The 18,785-nt window shown below is 38.2% G+C and overlaps 1 protein-coding gene across 1 annotated transcript in view; it reads right to left on the reverse strand.

The window, feature by feature from the left end:
• Positions 1-18,785, reverse strand: part of ABCA1 (ATP binding cassette subfamily A member 1) — a 154,139-nt gene that overhangs the window by 9,147 nt on the left and 126,207 nt on the right. The window contains exons 31-43 of the mRNA XM_043973487.1: positions 18,119-18,308; positions 16,675-16,769; positions 15,823-15,855; positions 14,225-14,330; positions 12,568-12,642; positions 11,869-12,038; positions 10,865-11,042; positions 8,240-8,355; positions 7,993-8,137; positions 5,194-5,317; positions 3,287-3,416; positions 1,852-1,972; positions 749-811 (exon numbers count right to left, since the gene is read on the reverse strand). Coding sequence (XP_043829422.1) covers positions 749-811; positions 1,852-1,972; positions 3,287-3,416; positions 5,194-5,317; positions 7,993-8,137; positions 8,240-8,355; positions 10,865-11,042; positions 11,869-12,038; positions 12,568-12,642; positions 14,225-14,330; positions 15,823-15,855; positions 16,675-16,769; positions 18,119-18,308 — 1,546 coding nt within the window. The remainder of the gene's footprint in view (positions 1-748; positions 812-1,851; positions 1,973-3,286; positions 3,417-5,193; positions 5,318-7,992; positions 8,138-8,239; positions 8,356-10,864; positions 11,043-11,868; positions 12,039-12,567; positions 12,643-14,224; positions 14,331-15,822; positions 15,856-16,674; positions 16,770-18,118; positions 18,309-18,785) is intronic.

Raw genomic sequence — 18,785 nt, forward strand, 5'->3', positions numbered from 1 at the left:
GTATGTATGTAGGTATCTTCCACTTAAGACCTATACTTGTGGCTAATATAGGAGACCAGATTCTCACAAGCTATGTTAACAGAGCACAATTTTGAGCAGGGAGCAGGTCTTACCAAAATGGACTGATTTTGAGCATATATCAAGTGACCCACTTTAATGGACCCAGGAGTACAGAAAGGCTCATTACCATAAACTATCAAGTGACAATGACCTTTTTCAGCCACGGGAATTAAGGAAAACCAACAACTACTAAGGCTCAGAGGGGTTACAATCTACATCAATGGAAGGAGTACCCACAGTAATGAAATAGTGGCTCTTTTGAAGTATATATGTGTGGATTTCTCAAATACAGGCAGTAGTTCAATGATCAAAGCTAAGGTTAAAATCAATATGCAACAAACAAATGAGGACCAATTTTACCATCCAATCTGAGAAAACAAAAACTAAATAATATCAACAAGAAAGAGGAAATCCCATCTTATATTTATTTTTTCATCATCTATGTAGATGTGATAGATCAGAAAAGAAATGTTTCCAAAGTATGGAATTTTCCTAAATCGCTCATATTGCTGAAAATCAGGATATGGGTTTTCCTGCTCTCTAAATTATTAATGTCCTACAGAACATCTAATTAGAGAAGTCCATGAACATTTTTTTTCTTATTCCCTACTTCCAACTCCTTTTCTAATTGGCTTAGAACAATCTTCATTAACTAGTATAAAAACAAATGTGTCAACTTTGACATTACCTCTCCAGGAGGGATGCCAACACAGATCCTGTCAACTGCAGGTTTCCTCTTGCTTCTATAGACCTAAAATAAGCCACATCCAAAAACACATGAACATCAGTGATTCAAGGTCATCCCAAGAATACTAAGTTAAAAGAAAATAAATAGGGGCAGCTAGGTGGCGCAGTGGATAGAGCACTGGCCCTGGAGTCAGGAGTACCTGAGTTCAAATCCGGCCTCAGACACTTAACACTTACTAGCTGTGTGACTGTGGGCAAGTCACTTAACCCCAATTGCCTCATTAAAATAAATAAATAAATAAATATTTCAAAACTCAGCATTCCCTTGAACAAATATTCTTGATAAAGCTGTCATATCTTCATAGCACCACAAAGACCTGGCATTGTGATACCCCAAGTTTCTGTTTTGTTTAGAGGCTGAGAGTGAAATTAGCCTGATTTTTGCAATCTAAATTTCCACTTTTAAACTCAGTGGAGGGGTCACTTTTATTCTTTTTCTTTTTTTTAACAAACATCCAATAAAACAAGCATTTCTATACATAGAATAGTAGGAAAAGATTGCACATGAAGCTGAATCTCTAATACATAGGCATATTTTTCCATTTAAGTTTACAAAAATTTCAATATATAACTTTCAAAGCTGTCCTGCTAGTCAGTGATTCTTTCTGGTCCATACATGAAGGTCAGAAACTTACCATTAAGATAGATAAACTGCCACCACCACCATCATAAAGATGCATTCTTAGGGTTGGGGCAAATATAAAAAGTTACTTTTCTCCTTGAATATCAATCAGAGGTGCCATTTTTTGTGATATAAAAGTCACGATTCCTTTCTTCCCTAATTCTGTTTCCACCAAACAAAGAATTTGTGAGTTCCTTTTATGTTACTATATATCATTATATATAAAAATTGAACAAATAAAGCAGATGCATAATAGAATAATGGTCTTACCAAAGATTCTTCTTTCAAAATTCAACTTACATTTAAGTTTTAGGAGTACATTTCTTATGCAAAGTGAAGTGCCCCATACTCCAAATGTTTACTATTAACACAAAACAGAAACTTGAAGAAAGAAAACTTAAAGTTGTTATTCATTTCCTCACCTTGGTTAGTTCTTTGATTTCTAGAATATCATTCTGTCCACCACCATCCAATATCCTCTGCCTTTCTCTCCTTACATCCTCATCCTCATCATTTACAGGAGGAAGTTTTGCAGTTACAGGTCTTAAGGGAAAAATAGAGGAAAACATATTATTCTAGTGAAAACTAACCCCTAAAATGAACACATTCAAGGTCAAGGAAAGTCAGTAACAGAACAGAAATCTGTGGTTGAAAAATACTCAACAATTTGCCCATCTATGCTCACACAGCGAGGACATTTTAGAGGCGAGATATCAACATTGGTCTTTCCTGACTCCAAATCAAAACTAATTTCCAATGAACACCTTGTGTCTCAGAAACCTAGAAAAGTCTAGTTTCACATACATCTTCTCACACATTTTGTTTAGAAACATTGTGAGGTAGTGGAAAGAACTCTCACTGGGTAATGAGAAGACCCAAGGTCCTTGACCTGGTTCTGCTACTAAATAGTAATACAACTTAGCCAAGTCATTTCCCAGATGGTTGGAAGAGGTGATAGCCAAGGTCTCTTCCATTTCTATCCTATGAATCCATGATTCTAGTGCTGATGGAAAGTGTCAAGAACCCAATGGAAGCAAAAAGTTAGGGACCATGATCTAAGAGAAGAAAAATGGGATATTCAGGGAGAATGGAGTTTGGTTTTAGTGAAAAGATGAGCATTAGGAACTGTATTCAGCTGTGGACAACACATTTTAGAAAGAATACTGACATGGGGGCAGCTAGGTGGTGCAATGGATAAAGCACTAGCCCTGGATTCAGGAGGACCCGAGTTCAAATCTGGCCTGAGACACTTGACATTTACTAGCTGTGTGACTCTGGGCAAGTCACTTAACCCTCATTGTCCTAAAAAAAAGAATACTGACAATTGGAGAGTATCTAGATGAGGGTCATCAAGATTGTGGAGGGGCTGGTAATTAGGTGACATAAGGATGAATGAGGATCAACTAGAGAAACTAGGAATATTTAGCCTGCAGAACAGAAGACTTAAAGAAGACACAATTGCTATCTTTGAATATTTGAAAAGCCACCATGTGAAAGAAGACAATCTGTTTAGCTCAGAAAATGGAATCAGGAGTAAGGAGTAGGATTGTGGCTTGAAATAAGGAAAATTCTCCTAACCAGGGCTGTGCAAAAGCAAATGAGCTGCCCCAAGATGTAGTGAGTTCCCCAACACTGAAGGTCCGTAAGTAAAACTAGATGACCACTTGTTAAGGATGTAGTAGAGGAGATTCCTTCAATGCTGAAATTCCATGAATCCATGAAGTTTGGGGTTTATTCATAATAATATACTATGTGTTAGCCATCAACTTGGGTTTTCAGTCTGTTTTCTGAAGCATGTCTCCCTGTCTCCTCCACGAGTAACCCCAGCACTCTGTGAAATCTGAGAAATAAGCTTACCTGGGCTTGATGAAGAATCTGTACTGGATCAGTACTGTGATAAGGAAGAAGACCACTCCTTCCACGGCCATGGCAAAGAGATTCCTGCCAACCAAGTCCCAGGAGAGCGGAGAGACAAAGCGGTTTTCTCCTAGTGAAAACCAAATAGAGCATGCACACAAATCAGTCCCTAATCCGAAAAGAGAAGCCATACAGAAGGAAAAGGACACAGACACTGAGTTTACTAATGTTTTAGGATTCACTTTAAGGGTCTATTGCTTTCTACTGCACATGGCCAGGTTGATGGCCATCATCCACTGCCAAGTAAGAACAAAGCAATTTTCAAAAACAGGTAATCAAGGACGATTGCTTATACAGCCATTAAGTAATAGACTCAATAAGGTATTCACCAGGAGAGATTCAGCAAAACCTATATTCATCACTATTATCATTTGGAGTGCTGTGACTGTCTATAAAAATGCAGGTACGCACATATGTACACAAATAAAATAGTTCTTTTGCTAATAATACAAGATAAAGTTCTTCTAAAAATAGAAATAACAACACACATAATACTTTTCAGTTTACCAAGCAAAAGACATACATTCTGCTCTAGACCCTGCTTCCTCCTCATCTTTCTCCCACTAGAATTCAGACTACTGTGCCTAGAACCTGGGCTCTGATAAGCAGACTTTCACTCCACCAAGCATGTGCACGTGGCTAACCATCCCCACCTTCCCCCACCCAACTTATGCTCCTCTATCTGTGCTATCTCCTTATATTAGAATGTAAGCTTTTTGAAGGCATGGACTATCTTTGCTTTAAATAACACATTTAACAAAGCTCCTGGAACACAGTAAGCATTTTAAAAATGTTTTCATTCATTCATTCTCATTTGATCCTCATAACAACATTGTGAGGTAAGCAGGGCAAATCATCATTATGCTATTTTACAGGTTAGAAAGCTGAGGCTTGGGATTGCCCATAGCCATGGAGCTAGTAAGTATCAGAGCCCAGTTTAGGGCTAGGGAAAGGAGAAGGAGTAGATCAGATATCTTTATTATAGAATGTTAGGACAACTAGAAGCAATTTATTGATAACAGATAAAGAAAAGTATCAGAGTACACTAACTGGAAAGACAATACTTTCAAGATTCATACAGTAAGGAATAATTAATACCCTTTATTATTCCCTACTTATTTTCTCAAAATTCCTTGTAATGTATCTTCCTCTTTAAGCTAAAAAAAGTATCTGATATTTGTGAAATTCTTGGTATTCATGAGCAAAGTTAATTATTCTGGGAAAGATCTTTGACCCCACTGAAATCACCTTTAGATACATGGGAGAAATGTAGTGGGCAAACACCTCCTATATTGTTCTTGGTGGAGCTTTACTTATGAAGCCAGTGAATAAATGTGGGGAGATGTTAAGAGAATTAACAAAGCCACAATGAATTCTCTTTACAGAGCACATAACAGAAAACCAACAGTTTTCTGCCTTAAAGTTAGTTTTTGATTTGCAATCAATGTTTCTTCTTTCATTTGTCTTTTCCAGATGTAGCTTCAAGTCTCAAAGATGAGGGCTTTCCTTTCTTATAGACTCAACAAGTACATTCAATAGTATTAACATACAGAGCCCAGACAGGATCCAGTAATTTTTTCCGTAAAAGGTTTATGCTTTTACACCCAGTATGCCATCTCACTTCTGAACACTATGAGGACACAGGGTCATGGATGGGTGGAAAGGTATAAATGGTGTGAACAATCTAATAAAAAGAGGATAAGACCTGATCATGAAGGAAAGAAAGCCAAGTACAGGAAATAATACTTGTATCTATTGTTCACAGATGAAGGAAGGAAAATGGTAATGCCCTAAGTCATTAACATTAATAACCAGTAGTAAAGGGTGTATCCAGAGTATTCACTTACCAAACCTTTCTAGTGCATCAGCCATTGCCTGGTTTTTCACCATGTCAATTAGTCCCCGGCCCAGACAGAAATGAGGGAATATCAGGAACACAGACTTCAAGATATCATTAATATTGTTCAGCTTCTGTTAAAACAAAGCATCAAAAAACCTGTTATCAGTGGCATTTGGCAACTATAAAACTGGGATAAGAAGTAGATCTGTTGGCTTAAAGGAGTTGAAGGAATCGGGCATGTTTAACCTAAAGAAAAGACTTACAGAAGGTGTGATAGCTACCTTCAAGCATTGGTAGCATCAAGTATTTGAAGACAGGCATCATAAAGAAAAGAAACTTAATTTGTTCCACTTGCCTCCAGAGGGAAGAAGTAGGGACAATGCAGAGAGAATGCAGGGGAATTTTGCTCTAACAATCAGAGTTATCCAAATGTAGTATGGACTGCTTTGGGAGACCAAGTTCCCCTTCACTGGAGGTCCTCAAGTAGAGGTTAGGTGATCATTTGTTTAGGAGACAGAATTCTTACTCAGGTACAACTTAGAAAACATGACTTTCAAAGTCCCTTCTAAAATTTGAGATTCTATTATATTAATGTAAATCTCTGATGTGAGTTACCAAAAACCATTAGTAATCATAGTTGATGAAATAAGAAATATCCTTTGGAGAATTTAGAAGAATGTCTTAGGTATGAGAAAATACATACAAGCTGAAAACTGTGAACCTTTAAGATAGGGGCTTGTGCATATTTTTCTATACTTCTACTCTGATACATATTCCAAAACCCATTTTCAGAGTCACACTTCACTGCATTATCATGGCAGAGAGGGGACCAGGCTTCTCAAAAGTTATGCAAATAAGAGTGTCTATAATAACTGGCAGTGTAACTTATTCAGAACACAATTGAGAATAAGAAACAAGCAAACGAAAAGCTTCCATGCAGCCAAAATGAACATGACAAAATGATTGTTCTGAAGCTTATTCATTTTACTCACAAGAGCTCCTCACTTAGAATCTATTTACTCTTCTATTACACTTAAGCTTAACAAGTCTTGTGTTACAGGGCTTCTGGGTAACAAAATCAGAATGGATCAAAGGCAGAAAAAAAGGAACACAGGCAAAAGACAAAAGTAACAGTAGACAACTTGTAAATAAGGAAGGACTTAGGCAAACTACAAAAAGCAGAAACAACTCAAAAAGGGACAGCTAGGTGGCAGTGGATAAAGCATTGGCCCTGGAGTTAGGAGGACCTGAGTCCAAATCTAGCCGCAGATACTGTGTGACCCTGGAAAAGTCATTTAACCCCAATTACCTCAGAAAGAAAGAAAGAAAGGAAGGAAGGAAGGAAGGAAGGAAGGAAGGAAGGAAGGAAGGAAGGAAGGAAGGAAGGAAGGAAGGAAGGAAGGAAGGAAGGAAGGAAGGAAGGAAGGAAGAAAGAGCGAGCTCAGAAGTTCAGTAGCCTAGGTAGGGCCACTAATATTGTAACAACTAAGCCTACAAACCTTAATGAGCCCAATTATTATCACTATTATAGAGAAAAATACAGTAGCTTATGTTCAAAATTATGATTACTGCAATTTTTAAAGGTTAAATGGTGTTCCTGTGTACTCTGTTCCTGAAGGCAGAAAATTAGATTTATTTCCATGAAAATAGGTTGAAATAGAAAAGTCTAGGTTAAAGGGGTGAAACTTCCAGCTATTGGAAAAATGGCTTCCAGGAATAAAGGAAAGAGAATCAAACTGGGAATCAGGAGATGTGGGGTTCAATTAAGCCTCTATCACTTACTGGGTGTAAAACTATAGGCAAGCTGTTCAATCTCTCTAAGCTTTCATTTTTTTCTCTGTAAAATGGGGTGTTATACTTGTACCATCTATCGAGGTTGTTGTGAAAGAAGTGGTTTTTAACAAAGTATATAATTGTGAGCTGTTATTTTTCCTAAGGAAGTTTCACCATAGATGAGGTGGTATCTCATAGTACTGCAATTTTGCTTTAATTTCATGATGTTAGAGTACATTCTAAAGTTCTAAAGAAAATATTGATGTCTTTTTAAAATGTTTTTTTAACTTTTGTGGGGCAATGAGGGTTAAGTGCCTGGCCCAAGGTCACACAGCTAGTGTCAAGTGTCTGAGGCTGGATTTGAACTCAGGTCCTCCTGAATCCAATTTTATCCACTGCGCCATCTAGCTGACCAATATATGTTTTAACATTTTAGTGTACCCATCCAAAGAAGCATCATAGTATGCTTTCTTTTTCTTATTCTTATTCGCTGGGCAATGAGGGTTAAGTGACTTGCCCAAGGTCACACAGCTAGTAAGTGCCAAGTGTCTGAGGCCGGATTTGAACTCAGGTCCTCCTTGAATCCAGGGCCAGTGCCACCTAGCTGCCCCCACTGATGTCTTTTCAAAGACCTAATACTTCCAAAGATACATGATCTCATTAATTTGGTTATTCAAATACCCAAACACATATTTTAAGTAATAATAATAACAACTGCCATTTATCTATTGGTTTAAATTTTTCAAAGTACTTTACATACACATTATGTCATCTGAGTTTCAAAATAACCCTCTGAAGGTGAGCACTATAGGCATTATCATCCCATTTTACAGATGAGGATTCTGAGGATCACAGAAGTTAAATGAACTGACTCCATAGTCACCCAGCTAATGTCAGAGGTGGGATTTGAACCTTGCAAGGTCTTCCATCTGTTCTACAATGCTACACTTCCTCTATGACAATCACAACCATGCATCAGGTATTTGGAACCAAAAAGCTGGTAAATCCTAAAGGAAGGAATCACAATACTTACATTGTTAGTGAAGAGTTCTAATACAAAAGTGGCCACACTTCCATTAATTCCAATGAAGAGGTTCACACTGGTAAGGACCACGTAAGCTGTGCTGGGGATCTTGAACACAAAGGAGGCTGGATACATGAGAGGGGTTATTGACCACCTGGTAGTGCACAAGACATGATAAGATTAAGCCTTATTTCTTGTTTCAGTTATTCTTTCATTCTTATCTAGTTATCTCAAACTCTGGACGTAAAATGCCTACCCATAAAGTAAGAGAAGGAGAGCCAGGACAGGCAGGTTGGTGGAGGACACATAGGACTTTTGCTGGAAGCAGATGAAGATGATGATGACCAAGGTGGCAGGTACCACATAGTTGCACTGAAAGAAAAAAAAAAGATAAAAGAAAAGTTCATCCTTAGCTCTATAACTATATCCAAACCTATCTCCTATGATAACAAAGGACAGATATCTGAGAATAATGGTAGATGAATAGCATACAAACTATTAATCCTAGGATTAGGCAATAAATTCTGACAAGCATTTTACCCTTGGATAACCTCATAAACTTCGTGTTGCTTCTATCGTTCCAGTATTCCTAGATGTTAATGCTGAGTATGCTTACTAAAAGATGAATTTTAAGTTTCAAGAGCTTCCTTTTAATCGGCAGAAAATAAATTATTATTGATATTAATAATAATAAAACTCAGATGACTTGGTCATGAATAATAATAATAACAATTTTCTGTTTTAATGACTTCTCTTAGGAATTAGGGAGACATGGACATTTTTGAAGCCTGACTACTAAGACATGAAAGGGTCTACACTGTTGGAGGGAGTACCCATACGTATGAATTTACACTTCTGAAATAATGATATAATGCTACATTACAGTTTACCTAATTATAAAAATAGCAATACCCTTACATTTATACAGTGCCTTACCCATTACAATTTCATATTCATTATTTCATTTTATGTTCCCAATAAAACTATGTGGTAGGCAGAGCAGGTATTATTATTTTCATTTTCTAGATGAAGACACTGAGGCTTAAATGATGCAAAGTCATAGTCAGCAGATACTTAAACCAAGACTCTAATCCAGTTCTTCTAAATCCCAGATTAAATGTGCTTTTAATGACACTGTCTTCCCTGTAAAATGAGTCCATTAAAAAGTAACTATAAAATGAGCAGCAGAGTTATGTCAGTATAAAAAGGTCAGTTTAAAAATCTGTGTCTTGAACGTGTTCAGATGGTGAAACTGAAAAATTTGAACTCAATGACGGTAGAACCTATTTATTCAGGTTGGGAAAAATTGATAGATGGTAGACTAGATGAATTGATGTTGAACCTCTAGTAAAATACCACATGGCTATGGTATTTTATGATTTTTTATGATTTATGGTATTTTAATATCATAAATCTTTGGACCTCTAATATTTGACATTTTGATGAGTAATTTGGATGAAGTCAGAAAAGACATACTTTACAAATCTGCAGCTAACACAAGACCGGGAGGAATATTTACTACACCAGGTGAAATTCATAAATTTCAAGATTTAAAAAAAAATCACAACAGATAGGAATAATGGACTTGACTAAAGGGGAAATGAACAGGGATGAAAAGTCCTGCATATAAATTCAGAAAATCAATTACAAAAATGGGAGTGACTTTTCACTATGCCATTGTGTGTATGATCCTACTTTTTCCACTGTCTAGGAACTTTTTTTTTTCTTGAGGAGGGGGAAGAAAGGGGATAAAACCATCTGAGTCTATCACCCCAAATTCTTAGTACAGTTTTTAGCTTTAATGGTTTAAAACTGCACCAAGACTCTTGGAACACCCTGTATTTGCAATGATCTCTTTTTCCACTGTAAGAATAATCCTCAGCTTTTTTCATATACTTCATTTGCACTCTTTGTATGTGTATTCTCTGATATGAACTAAGTGCTTAATAAATGTTGCCAGTTGATTGATTAATAAAAAAGTGGGAGTTATATGAATAGACAATAATACACTTGAAGAAGACTGGAAGTTTTAGTTGATCTCAAGTCCAATATAAACCAACCATATAACCCAACTAATACAATTTGGCTGCATTAATAGAAGTGTAACATGGATATTTTTTGAAAGTTTTAAAGACATATTTTGTTTTTTGGGTATAAATATTTACTTATTACCCCTTTTCCATGAGAAGTCTCTTGCAACAAAGTAAAAAACAAATTAAGTGAAACTACATTATAGTGACCTCATCTAAACATGCACAACATTTCACATCTATAACATCCTCCTACCTGTTTTAGTGTTTTTAATGAACAAAAATCTATTCTCTCTCCATTCCGCCATCCCATTGATAAAAAACAATTTTGTATCAAATATTCATAGCTAGATAAGAACTTAGAGATCAAGTCCAACCACTCTGCTTTACAGAGGATACTGAGGCACTGCTGTGGGTTTGGAGGAGATAGAGTGAAGTGACTTGCCCAAGGTCCTATGATTAAACTTACTAAGTTCAGGTTTGGGGGGGGGGTTAGGGAACTGGGGTTAAGTGACTTGCCCAGGGTCACACAGCTAGTAAGTGTCAAGTGTCTGAGGCCAGATTTGAACTCAGGTCCTCCTGACTCCAGGGCCAGTGATCTATGCACTGCACCACCTAGCTGCCCCTAGTTCAGGTTTTTTTGACTACAAGTCCAAGGCTCTTAGCATTACACTGCATATTTAATGATAATTTACCATGATAAAACACAGTAAGAGACTATATAACTGTTTTATTTTTTCTTCTGGGCATCTCTTTTTAATCCTATTGAGCATTTTCCCCACAATATTGATTCCCGCCATGCACCATAAAGGGGAGCATCCCAAATGAGCCATCTAGCAACATGCTCTTACCATATCCCAGACAAAGTTAGAAAGCCAGTAGATGACAGGTTTTACACCACTGATGAACTGCAGATGTTTAGCTTTGCTGACACGCTCCTGGATCAAGAACACGACAAAGCTGGCTGGGACGAAGGACATTGCAAAGATCACGCAGATGGAAACAAGGACATCTACTGAGGTAGTCATCCTGAACAAACAAATTTCAAAGGATCCATTAGACTAGGAAGAGATTCGACTGGGTGTTAGAAATCCTAAATTAAAACATGTAACCCAGTAATAATACTTTGGAAACGATTCTCAAAATCATCAGACTCTTTGAGTATCAACTCATTTAAAATTCCAAAAATTGTTTAAATACCTACTATATTGCCATAGCACTGTGCTAAGGTCTGGGGATATAAAAACTTTAAATGGCATAATCCCTGCCCTGAAGGATTTACCATGTGGGAGAGGCCCAGCCTTATTTCATACATACAACAGCCTACTGTGGACTCTGTACTCCAGCCGATCTGTACTACTTCTCATTCCTTGTACACATCCTGTGCTTTTTGCTGCATCTATGCCTTCGCCCCGACTCTGTACAGCTGGAAGGCTCTTCCCATACTTTATCAAAATCCGCATACCTCTGCCTGTTGAAATCCTATCCATCCTTCAAAATTGTAGCTCAAATGCCTCTTCCCCATCTTTCAATTTGGAAATGATCTTTCCTTGTCACACCTTGTGAAGCACATATTCATTCTCTCTCTTTCTCCCCCTCTATTTCTCTCCCTCCCTCCCTCCCTCACCACATTCTATTTTGTATTAGAGTCATTTCCATATGTCAAATACTCTTTCAGAGCTGTAATTTCCATGAGGGCCAGGACTATAAGTTAATTATTTATCTTTCTATCTTCCCCCAGAGGTTATGATAGTGCCTCCAATGAGTAATCATTTGATAAATGTGGGGCAAATTAAATAGGTGAATGAACCCTGCCTCCCCAGTACTCTCTTCTTTCCCCACTCATAAAGCTTACAAAGCCACTTCGGAGAGTTGCTGCTTAGTCAGATTCAGAGGATGATTAAAAGCAGTAATGCCATAGCTGCTGGGATTCTCTCCCTTGGGCAAGTTGGCTCTGAGGATGGCATTGTTGATGACATTCAGGAAGGAGCCAATGGCATGCCAACCCTTGTTATTGAACCACACCTGAAAGACAAAAATGCTAGCTTTGAATGAACTCCCTCCAAGCAACCCACTCCCAGAGTTGGACATTTATACCTAATTTATACATGTCTTGTGAAAGAAGTTCATATATAAATCAAAAAATAGATTACAAACACATATCACACAGGAGAAAGGAGGAAGAGAAGAAGCATTTAATAGAAGTCTACTATGTGCCAGACCCTGTGCCAAGTGCTTTTGCAAATATCTCATTTGATCCTCACAACAAACATGGGAAGTAGGTGCTATTATTATCTCTACTTTCTGGTTGAAGAGACTGAGGCAGCAGAGGCTAAGTGAGTTGCCCAGGCTGGATTTATACTCAGGTCTTCCTGACTTCAAGCCCAGAACTTTATCCACCATGACACCTATTTGCCTACCAGGTGCAGCCACAAATTTGTCCTTTCCTCTTATGAACAGCCTTACTCAACCTTATTCTCTGAGGGAAGGTAATATTGAGCCTAGGGTTCTTCATGATGCACTACCAGGTATGAAGGCCATGACAGGGATTTACCTTGACATTATTTTTGGTGTCCAGTCCTGTCATGAAGTTTCCTAAGCTGTTGAGAAATCGATCTGCAGAACTGTCCTATAAATGGCGAAGAACAAACACAAAACCGAATGTGACATTCCAAACTGGCAAGGAGAATTTTACTCTTATAAGGAGTACACAGGCATCCATAAAAGAGTAAGTACTCTTTTATATTATTTTTTAATCTAGATTTAATTTTACCAGTCTAAAGACCTTCTGGTGTGAGACTTCCTTCTGTTGATAGAGATAGGTTACTCATCTTTAATTTATAATGTTAAGGAAGTTGTCTGGGAAACCAAGAACTTAAATGGTCACAGAGCCAGTATGTGTCCTAGGCAGAACTTGACCCCATGACTTCCAGACTCCAAAGCTAGCCCTCCCTCCCAGGACTGAAAAAGACTTTCCTTCATTTACTGTCTACCCTCCAAAGTCCCATCTCCCGAAAAAGACTTTCAAGAGTTGCCTAGATTGACTGAATTCTCTTCATTAATCTGAAAACCATGGACAATATACAAACTTATGAAGGGGAACACACATGCAAAGATAGCCTTGTGCCTTTTAAAATATTGCACCTTGTTTTGGTAACTGAATACATATGGGGTGGGCTGGTTGGTACAGAGAGCCACCATGCCTCTGTGAGTCTCACCATTCCTGAAAGGCATCAGCAGTGGCACAAGCCAATGCTGTGACTCAGAAGGCATTAACAGGGAGGTCAGGAAGTCCTGATGTTGACCTGCACCAGCTGTACTCTCGGGCTTTGTATGCATATGTGTATGAACATGCATGTGTGCATACCTATGCTTTATACCAAATCAAGGACAAAAGCCAACTGAAAAAGAAAATAGCTAGCTGTTGTTTTAGGAATGTCTCTTTCAAACCCAGTTTGCTTTTTTCACTGGGAAGATTCATATAACCAGATTATCTGAGAAATTAATCACCAACTATTTTTGATAAAGGTTCAAGGACTTTTGATTTAAATCAAGTGACTCTCCTTTTGCCTCAAGATAGGGGATTGCTGATCCACTTGGATAGGTGCTGAGAGGTGACAAGATGTAGGATAGAGTGAAGCAAAGCCTGGCACTTTCTTTGGCTCGATAGGGACTCTGCACCTAGCCAGGGCCCCAGCACTCCCAGGTGGCCAGAAAAGAAGATAACTTCTTTCTCTAGGCTGATATAGTCCGAAACTCGTTTCCTGCTCTCTTTCCCTTCTCCCACCCTAGGTGCTAGCACTCAAATGTCCCAACGATTCTGATTTGTTTATGATATTATTTTATTATCAATGTCTCTCTAGCCTTGGACACTGAATCTATAGAGCTTGTTCCAAGCTCATGTTTTCCTCCCTAGGAACAAAGGGTGAGGAATGGGGCAGGAGACAGGAGGAGTTATGTAAAGTAGTTGAAGCCACCTAGCACCAATCCACAGTCATCTCAGAGGGGAACTTGGTTAATGTCAACACAGGCAATTGGCAAAGAAAGATTTACTAGTCTCAGTGACCATATCTAGCATGTTTCCTCACAATGAATGGCAATGTTTCCCGGTTATCAGCTCTGTCTGTGACATGACTTGCCAATGCATGTGCCAATACACAGAGATACATGTTTTCCAGGCATGATTTGGGAGATGTTGTACTATGCCATACCTTGGTCAGCTGAAAAAGTTTCTTCACTTGGTTGATGGCAACATTAATTTCATTACTTGGAGGTAATCCCTGCACATTACTGGTACCCAATGAAAAGCCACCATACCTTGAAAAAAATCAGACAGTTGTTTTAACAGTGGATTAAATAGTTGCAATGTGTCTCTCACCCCCAAACAGCCTTCCTAATTTATATTTAAACTTGGGATTGCTTCCTCTTCAAACTAAATCCAAAACTAGAAACACAATGTAATTTGCAGTTAGGCTCAGTCTAAACTATTTCTGCCCTCAGTTTACTTTATGAAGTTCTTGTGGGTGAAGGTGGGAATTACAGAAATTTAAGGAGGATCCAGGTAAACATGTAGCTCCAAAATCAGAATCCTGAAGTCTGAGGAGAAAATGGTAAAGTGTATTCCCTTGCTGCTGGGGCCAAGTTGTCTGTCTGCCTTTAGGGACTTGAGCAAGCCTGGAGGCTGGTAGGCTGGGATGCATTATGTTCCACGTTGGCCCTGGAGTTGGAGTTGGTTCATGCCTAGTAATTTGAATCCCAGAGACATTCCAAGGGTCTGTGTCTGTTCTGCCCAGGTGTGTAGGAATAAACTCACCAGCACTCAGGGAAGAAATGGGAAGGAGGCTAGTGAGAAAGATCCTGGCACCATGTCTTCTATGGGTTGTGCTAATTCTTCCACCCTACTTTTGAATCAGTGCAAAGCACTGCCAAAAGGCTTTCCCTGTTTCCCTTCTCTATTTTGTTTCCTGTCCTCTTCTCATCTACATTTTCCTTCAAAGCTCCAAGTGGTCATGGGTTGCTATAGCTTTTCCCCCACCCTAAGAAAATCCTGAACTCAAAGCTCAAGAGTGACCTTGAACTCTTCTTCTAGCCACTTGGAGCCTTGTGCAGCCACTGGTAGCTTTGACTCTTTACCCTCAAATCCCTCAAGACTATGACAACTCATCTGGCCTCTGGGGGTAAAATATAACTAAAGGAATACTTGGATGCCTCACAACACCATCTTTTCTGTCAAACTTGAAGTTAAAAGTAAGTAGGGTCAGTATATAAGCTCATTGGGGTTGCAAGAGAAAGTGAGAGGAATTGATACTTGAGGTCAATAGTTAGGTCCCACCAGGCATTCCAACCTTTATGTTGTTCACAGACCTCTAGGTCAAAAGTATCAACCATGTGGCCCATGGGCCCTATCAAGTCCATAACTCTACCAAGTACAGTCCAAACCAGATTAAAATGTAATTGGGAAACATTTTACAAACTAAATGAAAATACAATAACACAGATAATATTACATTTTAAAACTAAGTCAATCTGTAGCCCACAGAGATCCTTATGTATGTGACCTCCATTTCTATTTGAGTTTGAGGTCCCTGCTTTGGACCATGCATCTGTGGTTCCATTCCACAAACGAAAAGGAATTCCATATTATTCATCCCATTTTCTCCTCACACTTTCTGCGTTCCTCATGTAGTTCTCAATCAAATATAAAATTCCCAAATGAATACTGTGCAAGCCAAAAGACATTTCATCATTCCCATCATGAGGCTGAGGAATCAAAGAAAAACCAATGACAGAAAAAAAGCCATAGACTTACCTAAACTCATTTACCCAGATCTTATTCTTTAAGCTGCGGGGGGAAAAAGACAAAGAAGCAAAATCATTTCAAAGACACTAAAACTGTTCCTGCCAGTGAGAAATGAGTAAAATTGAACATCGAAATACTAAGGGAAGAGAAGATGGAAAGGGAAGAATACTTAGGGGATAATAAAAATAGCAAGAGGTAGGATGGAAGTCAATCATGATGTGGTTCTTTGTTCTTAAGCTTACAAACTGTGCCCTTTTTAATGTGATTAATGTACCAAATTAATCCATGATGCCTGGACATTTTTATTTTACAAAGACAGTACTTAAAACAATCCTAATCATATGATTTAAAGAGACTGCTTTTTTTCCCCCCAAAGAAATGATGAATTTGCAAACAACTACTGCAGAATGATATGAAGATATTGAGAATTTAAAGCTGTCTCATTCTGATCACTCAATCATTTGAGCTTTCAGCTCTTATCTACAGTTACTTGAAAAACCCAACTAAGAAGCATCTTTTTGAAAGGTAATGTGGAATCCCAATACCTATATTCAAATTCTAGCTCTCTTCTACTTATAGATGCTGCATGACTTTGGGATAAGACACAATTCTTGTTGTATATATAGTTTATAGGATTGCTGTAAAGGCCAAATGGGGCAATGCATGTAAACTAATAGAGGAAAGCAAGCAATTAATTGAAAACACATCACTACAAATAATCTAATTGATTTTGAGATCCCATCTTAACAAGTTATCACCATATAGAGAATATGGGTTTTCCTCTCCTCTCCACTCCATTCATATCAGAAAAAGGTTCCCTTAATAATTTCTAATACGGAACATAAATTACAAAACAAGCACCTTTTCGCTATGATTTGGACATAGGTCTTCACCAGATAGTCTGATATGTTTCTTCCAGTCAAGTTCTGAAGGATGTCAGATGTGTTTTGCTTTCTCTGTCAAATCAAATACAATTGTCTTTACTATTCAGTTGATTAGTTCAACCTGAACACTATAGCATGAAAATGGATACAATACTGGAGAGTACAGCTATGAGATTTGGGGACTCCTTGTAATAACATAGCAAAAGCCATAGAAAATTGCTGTTGCAGTAGCCCAGTCAGGCCAATAATCAAGTCAGTCAGTAGTCAATAAGCACCTACTACATGCCAGGCACTGTGCTAAGCACTAGGGATTCAAAGAAAGGCCAAAAACACTCCCTGTTCTCAAGGAAACTAGTGGGGAGACAGCACATAAATAACTATGTCCAAACAAGATATGTACAAGATAAATTGGGGATAATCAATAGAGGGAAGGCACCAACAAATGGAGTCTACTGTTTCCTTCTGTCCACTGTACTTAGATCTGAACTACCCCCTAGTCTTTAAACTCAGTAAATTATGCTAAAACTAGCAGAAGGAAAATTATTTCCCAATAATTATTTTATACAAATAAACAAGGAATAACAACTCAGAAATATGCAAGAGGATTTGTTCATGCCTCTTACAGTTTACATGCTGAGTTTCCATTAACAGAGACTGACTCCTAACATACAAAGCATTAACAGCCACATTTTCTTTTCTAAAGTCTCAAGAAATGTTCTTAGGTATTCTGCTTGAGTTTAGAGCACTGACAATAGGCAGAGTGAAGGCAGTGATAAAATCTATCATATCCTCATTGCAGACACCCCACGTCCCAAGGTAGTGTGCCAGAGAAATTGCTTTATACATGCACAATATTTTGAACAGCAAAAGACCCTCACTGCATCAGCAGAGTGCAATACAGTTTATCTGCTAAAGAGACATTAAGTAGTTTGTTTCGGTTTAGAAGCAGGAACATTATACTCCAAAGAGATGTTTCTTAAATGTTTAATGTTGATTTTTGTGTACTACAGAATGAGAGAAGAGCACAAATATATGGCTAGATTGCACTGAAAAGAAAAAAAAGATACTACTTTTTAAAGACCTATGTACTTTCACCTGTGGAATAAGAACATTAATATACCTCACCTAGACTAAGATCATAAAAATAACTGGAAGGGGGCAGCCAGGTGGCACAGTGGATAAAGCACTGGCCTTGGATTCAGGAGGACCTGAGTTCAAATCCGGCCTCAGACACTTGACACTTACTAGCTGTGTGACCTTGGGCAAGTCACTTAACCCTCATTGCCCTGCAAAAAAAAATAAATCTAAAAAAAAAAAAAACTGGAAAATCTTCATTGATGTAATCTTAACCTTTCCTGTTTAACAAACATTAACCAAATCTGCCATACCATCACTTTGTTATAGGCTGAGAATAAACTTACTTGGGGAGGAGGCAATCCACCTGCGCCAGCGGGGCACACAGGAAGCATTTTCTTTATCTTGTCACTGCTGCATTGACAGGCAGGTGAAGGGCTCTGCATTGTCCAGTTCCCTTTCCGGAAGATGTCCATCACAGACTCAGGGACAGAAGCAGTAGTCCATTTATCCTCACCTACCTCACAGGGCATATCCCTGAAGAAAGTAGAAAATGGAATCTAAAGTCACCTGGAAGGGATTTAATTTTCCAAAGACTCTTTTAACAGCCGACTCCTCTTCCTATCCTTTACTAACCTGGGTTTTCAAAGTGGAATTAATAAGAAGATATGGAGAATTGACAAATACGCTAGATTTGGAGATAGTAGATAAGAAAGGAAGTAATAAGAGGGAATGTGGATGCATTCAATGAATTCAAAGTCAATTAAAAAAAATTCAAAGTCAACAGGTCCAAGCAAATTATATCTCGGGGTACTGGAAGAAATGGTTGATGTGACTATTGGGCCACTGTTGGTAATTTTTTTTAAAAAAAGAGGAGAAGTAGAAAAAGACTGTATATGAACAAACACACTCATTTTCAAAAAGTGAACAAGACAACCTAAGAGCCACCAGGACGCAGAGTCAAGCCTTATCTCTGACTTTGTGACCCTGGAGAGGTGACTTAAGCTCTCGGTG

The sequence above is a fragment of the Dromiciops gliroides genome, chromosome 1, assembly GCF_019393635.1.
Source record: "Dromiciops gliroides isolate mDroGli1 chromosome 1, mDroGli1.pri, whole genome shotgun sequence".
Classification (NCBI taxonomy): domain Eukaryota; kingdom Metazoa; phylum Chordata; class Mammalia; order Microbiotheria; family Microbiotheriidae; genus Dromiciops; species Dromiciops gliroides.